Source organism: Limulus polyphemus, unplaced genomic scaffold, assembly GCF_000517525.1.
Source record: "Limulus polyphemus unplaced genomic scaffold, Limulus_polyphemus-2.1.2 Scaffold8587, whole genome shotgun sequence".
NCBI lineage: Eukaryota > Metazoa > Arthropoda > Merostomata > Xiphosura > Limulidae > Limulus > Limulus polyphemus.
Window position 1 is genome coordinate 14,071 of NW_013674197.1, and position 8,700 is coordinate 22,770.

The 8,700-nt window shown below is 33.3% G+C and overlaps 1 protein-coding gene across 3 annotated transcripts in view; it reads left to right on the top strand.

The window, feature by feature from the left end:
- Nucleotides 1–688: 688 nt before the first annotated feature.
- LOC106475442 (methyltransferase-like protein 2-A) overlaps nucleotides 689–8,700 on the top strand; it is a 13,726-nt gene continuing 5,714 nt past the window's right edge. The window contains exons 1-3 of one of the 3 annotated variants that reach the window (XM_022379545.1): nucleotides 689–1,422; nucleotides 5,082–5,173; nucleotides 5,699–6,036. In XM_022379545.1, coding sequence (XP_022235253.1) covers nucleotides 1,244–1,422; nucleotides 5,082–5,173; nucleotides 5,699–6,036 — 609 coding nt within the window. In that variant the 5' untranslated portion in view covers nucleotides 689–1,243. The remainder of the gene's footprint in view (nucleotides 1,423–5,081; nucleotides 5,174–5,698; nucleotides 6,037–8,700) is intronic. The other 2 variants (XM_013936124.2, XM_022379546.1) reach the window with 2 other exon arrangements.

Below are 8,700 nucleotides of genomic sequence, written 5' to 3' on the forward strand. Positions count from 1 at the left end.
ATAGTGAGTAACTGATCTGCAGTCAGAAGTATTATTGAGCACGTTCGTCGTTATAGCGTTTGTTTAGCGCGTTTGTTGAAGTTGCGTGTATCGGTAAAGTTGTATTCGGAAAGAATAAACCAGTTTTTATTAAGAAAGAACTTGTGTCGCTTAAGTTTCGTCGGAACGAAGTTACGGAAAATCAATTAACAAACGGAGACGTAACAATTCTTTTTCAATTTTGTAACTTAGCTGTTATCTACATGGAGCTGGCAGCCAAAATGATTACCTTGAATTAATTCTAGAAAGTTCTGAGGATTGAACGTCAGATTTTCTGTTACATTCAAGAATAGATCATAAATACAGGATAGTTGTGAAGACTAAAATTGTTTCAATGTTGTAGAGTCATACATAGGCTGCAGAGGAAATCAGTCAGTGTGTTTTCTTTACCACATCACAATACACTGAAGGATGCTAGTAGCTATTAAATTGGAAAGACTAACTCATTGAATCTCTGTCTGTGTTGCCGTTACAGTGTCATTACAAGTGAATATATATATATATGCACTATTATATTTACTTAATTAAGCACACGCTTGTCTGTTTGTAGTTAAGCGCAAAGTTACACGCTGTACTATTTGTGCAGTGCTTACCACAGGTATCAAAACACGATTTTTAGCATTAAAAGTCTGAAGACTTATTGCTGAGTAAGAGGGAGCTAATTAAATCCAACAAAATACAGTTTCCTTTTCAGCAATAGTCTTTCTGAGATTTTTTCGTAAAGTGAAGACGATTGTTTGACGTTAAGCACAAAGCTACACAATGGGCTTTCTGTACTTTGCCCAACACGAGTATCGAAACCCGGTTTCTAGCATTGTAAGTCCGCAGACATACCACTGTGTCACTGTGGGGCAAGTGAAGACGAAGTGGAACCAATATCGCAAAAGCCAAACTATTTCGACTGTATATTTCAGTTAACCAATTGCCTCTTACTCATAGCTAAAACAGTTTGTTATTAGCTGTAATTACTATTGTAAAATGTTTAGAAACTCTTCTGATATAATTATTACATTATAGTACTGAGATTTAAAATTAGAATACCGCGAATCGTAAGGTCTTACCTTATTAGCGTTAGTGCAGTAGTGGTGTTATTAACGCCACTGGTTTTGCAAGTTTGACTAATCAGTAAAGATTTTCAACAAATTGGGCAATTTTTTTACTATAGAACAATTATAAACCATTTAAATTTCTAACGTTAAGAGGAATGTTTAAATTCAGATGTAACACTTTTAGTTTTACGCTGTTTGAAAAGTTTACAAACGAGCTAGTACTACTAGCAATAGATTGGTACATGATAAACCGTACGTTATCATACATGAAACGTTCCACAGGAGCAAAGAGAAAACTACAAGATTTATCCCACGTATTTAAATATAATGCTTGGTAAGACTTGAATACCATTTATTTTACAGTTATTATTAGTATTTGTTCATTCGTTTTTAAAAAATTTTCCTCATTTCTAGCTTCTAGACCATTTGGTGAGTTGGGCAAATGAATGACAAATGTCTTTGAATTATAATAAATGCAAGTTAATGCATGTAGATTAATTATCATAATTTTAAATTATCAGTGTAAATAAAATATATTTTGATGGGAATAACTTGAATTTAAGTGTTAATGTTATGGAAGAAAAGGAACTTCGTGATCTGATTGATCAGTCTCTTGAAGTTGATTTCATTCAAGCAGTGTGCAGTTGCTAGTGGTAAGGCAAATAGGATTGTAGGTTTGCAACTATAGAAATATTGAATACTAGTCTAAAGAAAAGGGGGTTATAATTTCCTTGTTAGGCCATATTTGGAGTACTGGCTTCCTTCCTTATGATGGACATTGTATTGTTTGAAAGAGTTGAAAGGAAGGCTACTACAACTACTAGTGTGATACCTGGGTTGGAAATAATGTTATACAAGGACAGGTTAAGGTCTCTAAATGATTTTCTCTTGAAAAAAGAAGAATTAAAGGGGATCTTATTGAGGTGTTTAAATTTGTTAAGGAAATTGGTAGTGTTGTTGCAACATCATTTTACATACTTAAAGATGACAATGGTAGGACTAGAGCAACTATACTTTAGCAACCTATCATTTGTTGTGTAATCTTTGCCAGTTCTACAGAACAAATTAGAAAAGACCGTATACACCTGCAAAAACTTTAAAAAGTTTAACAGTAAAGGAATTGAAGAAAAGTAATGTTTTTTTTGTTTTTTATCATGCTGCACAAGTCTGGTCCCTTCTTCAGGATTCTGAAATAACCGAGTTTGTGTCATATAAGTACGCCATTCAGAATGATGGATGCATCAAAGGTTTAAATAGACTTTCAGACCTAACAGTTTATTGTATATGTATTTAATAGTGATGGCAGTCCTATTTTTAAACCTTCTGATTTCTCTGTGTGCTTATTACACATTATGATTAACAAGCTTCCATCTTACTATTCTTTTGGCAGGGATTTTGTTTGGAAAGAAAGAGCCTAGAATGGACATTTTAAAACCAGTTTCTAAAGGAAGCTAAAGTTTTAGCAGCTAATGTTGTCTTGTAGAAAAGGGACTCTGAAACCAAAGTTAATAGCAAAGTAATTGGTCTTGGCTGTAGTGTAGATAGTGTTGTCAGGCCAATTATACAGAACATTACTCAGTTTAATGTTTACTATGGTTGTGGTTATTGTTATCACCCTGGTCTGTACAATGTCAGATATCCAGCGTGAACTGATAAAGAAATGTTACAGAGACGTGGACCGTGCTCTCTGAGTGAGGATTGTTAATGGTGTAACAGGACCTGCCTGTTTGATAAATTTCCCTTTTTTTTATATTGTGACTGGCTTTGTACAAAATTATATGCATTCTGTTTTGCTTGGTGTCACAAAGCAATTAACCAACTTCTGGTTAGAAAAACCAAGTGAACCATATTATATAGGTGCACCTATGTTATTGGTGTAGGACAAAATAATACACACTTTATTTTCAACAACTTGAAATTTACATTTTTGATAAATGTGCACATTTTTAAGGCAAATATTTTGAAACCCGTTTTCCTTTTTTATTTCAACTTAAGTATTAGAAAGAACTTCCGAGTGAAAGTAAAGAAGGGTGTTCTTTGTTTCTATAAACATTCCTTCTTTTGTTTAATATGTATAAGCTTATGCCATAATGTCCACATGTGTAGATTAACTCGATTTGAATAATCAGTTTAAACATAAAATTTAAGTAAAATAAAGGGCCTGTTGGTTCACCTAGGCCATCTAGGCCATCCCAGCCACTACATTAAAATAAAAACTCAAAAGATAACTTATCATTCAGATATTTAACAAGTTATCCCTTAAACTCCTTTAATGTCTCACCATTTTCACCATCAAATATGATATATGAACACTACTAGTTTTTAATACCTCAGTCAGATCTCTAACTCTTATATTTTTGTCAAGATAAGATAATTTTTAGAATGTTTATCTTCATATGATAACCTTTGTATCCCAGTATCATCCTAGTAGCCCTACTATGAACCCTTTTCGACAATTCAGTGTTTTTTTTTTTTTGATAAAGAGCCCAAGATTTGAACACATTTTATCGAATGTAGCCTAATCAATAAGCTATAAAAGAACATTATAACTTCTTTAGCCTCATATTCAGTATTTTTGTAAAAATCCCACGTTCTTTACCTTACATTTATTATAAATAAAAACAATCTGTCATTTATCTGTCAAACTCACCAAATTATCCAAATCCTTTTGTAAAGCAGCATCTTCCTCACTACCAGAAACATCCAAGACCTTAATATCATCAGCAAATTTAAATATTTTAAATTCATCTATGTCCTAACACTATGCCCTGAGATACCCCACTTGTGACATTAATCCAGTTTGGTTGAACTCGTTTATAAAAACTGCTTTCTTCTAGCCAGCTGGTTTTTTGGCTAATGAGCCAAATATCCCTTACACCTACATAGATAACTTTTTTAACAAAATGTTTGTATGACATCTTGTCATATGCTTCCTAAAAATCCAGATACACCAAACCCATACCATACTATCATTTACAATAGCAGTAACATCAGTGAAACAATGCTGACTATTCAACAACATTTTAAACTTTGTTAATAACTTTGCAAAGCATCTTTTATGAGACTTTCAAAAACTTTTCCTACTACTGATGTAAGACTAATAGGTCTATAATTATTGAGACAATTTTTATCATTTCCCTTGAGTAGAAGAGTAACATTAGCCAGTTTCCAATTTTCTGACATCTACGCACTATTCAAGAACTTAGAAAAAATAGTAGTATATGGCTCGCATATCTAATCTAAACATTGGTGGTGGATGCTGCCAGCCAGTTGTTTTCTCTCTAGCCATAAGTTCAAATTTAGTGACAATGATAATATAGATTTAGTAGCTTTACAATAAGAAAGATAGGGTACAAAAGTTTGACGGGAATGAAACCCGAGACCCTAGAATTATGACTTACCCTCTTCCCCTAATGAACAAAGCTGAAATAACTTGAAGTACAAAAATATGGCAGAGCACAGATAGTCCATTGTGTAGCTTTGTGCTTAACAACAGATGGTCATAATAGCTGGATTGATAGTTGATAGTTGGATTGATAGTTGATAGCTGGATTGATAGTTGATAGTTGGATTGATTGAAAATAATCAGAAACCCTAATTTTGGTTAATGGATGTAATCATAATTTATATTGATTCTAGAAATGATAATTGGAACAACAAATTTCAACTAATTGTAGTTGATAGTTTTCATAACAGTTAATAAAATTTTTATTAAGTGGTCATTGGAATAATTGAAAACAATAATTTTGATTTATTAATTAATTTACAGGACACTAATTGATGTAATTGCTGCTCATAAGTAATCAATAAAATCACCCAGTTGTAAGCATTACTGAATAATGAAAAGTTTTCACTAGTATTCTATTAGATATTAAATATTAGATGTTTTTTAAATTATTACCATATACTGTTGTATATATTAAACCAATAAGATTGTTAAAATTACTGTTACTATTATATTAGACGCAGCAAGTTTTATATTGGCTGTCTTAGGGACGATATAAAGTGGAGTTCTGAACAGGAAGCTGCAGCTCGAGAGAAAGTTGCCAACAATTCTAAAGTAAAAGTTTCTGCTTCATTGCAAGGTATATTTCATGAATTTTAATCAAGATGTTAATATTTATTCTTAATGCAACACGTCAGAGATGGTGACTTGAGTGTTAAGTGGATAATAACTCTGCCTTGAAATGTTTTCCTCAACCTTAGTTATTTACCGTCATAAAGGCTTTTCTTCACCGTAACTATCTCGCATATTCTACAAGTCTTGGCTGAATCTCGATCTTTATCCTAAATGTATATAATTCCACATTCTAGTCTTCCTACTAATGCTTAAGAAATCAGTAGTTCATTAATAAACACATATTTTTGTCGATTAAAAATAGAAGCGGTGAGATACACATTTGAATATTACTGGTACATAAACTATCATTATAATTACCTACTGGAATTCATCTTTGTTTTGTAAATTTGTCATTGTGTTACGTATACTCTGATCTTTTTATAATACCACATGGAGCTTGATCAATAATATTTACACTCACAAGGCAACTTTTATAAAATCTATAATCTACTTTACATTGTATTTATTTTGTTATTTTTTATCACTGCAGAAAAATATGAAAATGAAGCTTCGGATTTTTGGAATAAATTTTATGAAATTCATCAAAACCGTTTTTTTAAAAATCGTCGATGGCTTTTCACTGAATTCCCCGAACTTGCCCTAGAAAATACAATTTTGTCAGAAAAAACTAACGCTCACTCAAAAATTAGGGAAACCAGTAACGTTGAAAGCCGTATATGTAGACCTTTGGTGATAAGAGGTGGTAAAGAAAAGTTGGAAGCTGTTATTGGACAGAATTTAGAAAGTGAAAAATATTGCTCATCAGAAAAGGTGGATGAAATGAACAGACCATTTCCTGGAGCTGAAGTGTCTACTAGAATTTTAGAGGTACAGTGTTTGTTGTTCATAATTTTATTTAACTGTAACCCTTTAAATAAGAATGATATAGACTTGGAGTTTTGAAATTTTTTTCTTCACATTTAATTTGTATACTTATTTTTACATCTCTCATACTTATCACGTATTCTTCCGTTAATTTACTAGTTTAGTTTCTTTCTTCACCAGCTGACTGGAAAGATATACATGGGTAATATAAGTGGTTTACAAGTTTTAAATGTACACAGAGAAGACATAGGGGACCCTGGAAGGTGACACAGGGGGTCATGTGTGAATGCTGGTACCCTATGTCACTTACAAGGGGCCCTAAGGTTAAATGCCATGTTTGGTGACAATTGGTCTAGCAGGTTGCAAGTTATAAGCAGACATAATGTACAGGGAATACATAGGGGTCAGTGGGAGATGTCATAGAGGGTCACATCTAAACACTGACCCCCTCTGTCACTTCCTAGGGGCCCTAAGGGTATATGCCATGTTTGGACAATTGGATTGGTCTAGCATTTCACCAGCTATAAACAAACAATGTGTGGGGAATACATAGGGGGTAGGTGGGAGGTGACATGGAGGATCAGATTTGAACACCGATTTCCTATGTCACTTCCTAGGGGGGGGGGCCTTAAGGGTACATTGGTGACGATCAGTCCAGTGGTTTGCCAGTTATAAGTTGACATGCACACATACACAGATGGTTTAGATTGTGTATCTAATATGATTTTAGAAGTTATTGAGTTGTTTACAAGCAAACACTTTACATTATAATCATTATATTGAGCTCTATACTAATTATTCATACATTATAAATCAATGTTATCCTGATTTCTGCATCATTTTTTACAATGATCCTGATACTATGACTAGCATACAAGAAATCAGTAAACACTCTTGTTGCATATACTGTATCTTGGTGATGTGAAGCACAAGGTGCAGCATGTAACATGAGTTTAAAGAACAAGGATAGGTTTGTAAAGTTATTGTAACTGTCAACTTGCAGTTGTAGTATGTAACATGCTTCTGAAGAACAAGGATAGGTTTGTAAAGTTATTGTAACTGTCAACTTGCAGTTGTAGTATGTAACGTGCTTCTAAAGAACAAGGATAGGTTTGTAAAGTTATTGTAACTGTCAACTTGCAGTTGTAGTATGTAACGTGCTTCTGAAGAAGAAGGATAGGTTTGTAAAGTTATTGTAGCTGTCAACTTGCAGTTGTAGTATGTAACGTGCTTCTGAAGAACAAGGATAGGTTTGTAAAGTTATTGTAACTGTCTACATAACTTGCAGTTGTAGTATGTAACGTGCTTCTGAAGAACAAGGATAGGTTTGTAAAGTTATTGTTGCTGTCAACTTGCAGTTGTAGTATGTAACGTGCTTCTGAAGAACAAGGATAGGTTTGTAAAGTTATTGTAACTGTCAACTTGAAGTTGTAGTATGTAACGTGCTTCTGAAGAACAAGGATAGGTTTGTAAAGTTATTGTAACTGTCAACTTGCAGTTGTAGTATGTAACGTGCTTCTGAAGAACAAGGATAGGTTTGTAAAGTTATTGTAACTGTTTACATAACTTGCAGTTGTAGTATGTAACGTGCTTCTGAAGAACAAGGATAGGTTTGTAAAGTTATTGTAACTGTCTACATAACTTGCAAGTCCAACATGACTGAGAATTAGCATCAGATGTGGTATATCCAGGTGATAAAACTGAATTAACGTTAGAGCTATGTCAGAAAGGTCCACTAGGAGCTTTTTCTTCAAGTAATACTAAATCTGTTACTAACTGAGACAATGTAAAATTAAATAATGAGATTCAACACAAAGTGTAAAAAAAAATGCACAATCCTTATTAAAATGCTAAACACAAACACAGTATGTACTTGTTTGAATATTAACGATATTGGATTGTTGCCGTGACTGGATACCTTCAGTGGTTAACTCTTTATCTTGTCCTGACTATACCAACTCAAATGATATTCCAGACTGTACTAATGAAATGTTACATTTCTTAGCATGCAAGAAACCTCACATGTATCTAGGGGCAACTAATGCTACCCACGTGACTGGTCATTCTTATTACATTATAAGTGTGACCATATGTTCTAGATGTCACCTGAACAGCCATTGAAGGATGCTACTGTTGACATATTTTCACATTGTGTCATATTTAGCAAGAGCCACTCTGGGCAGTAACCCCATACCCCCCAATGGCCCCCCTTGCACCTCGTCACTAAAATAGTAATAGGCTGACAGTAATTGAACTATTCTATCTGGATAAATGCATTTTGACTTTTATGACTCCTCCTATTTCAAGAAATCAAGTGTGATGTGACACACACTAGGTTTTCTATGGGTTAGATGTATACCTTGGGCAGTAACGGACGTCATCCATTCCAAAAACAACAAAGGAACAAAGGTAGCTCAGAACAAAATCAACTGTACAGTTGTCTTGACCACATGCTGTGTGAAATCTGCACATATACAGAACAAAGATTAAATGCTATAATATTACAGGAAGATAAAAATGCATGATATATTCAAATACCACATTCAATCTGATCTTAACGTGTAGCTATTCATTAAATATCATATAGTTTAAGTCTGCTGAAACTCGTTATTGGTTTAAGTTTCAATATATATATATATATATATATATATATATATATATTAGTTA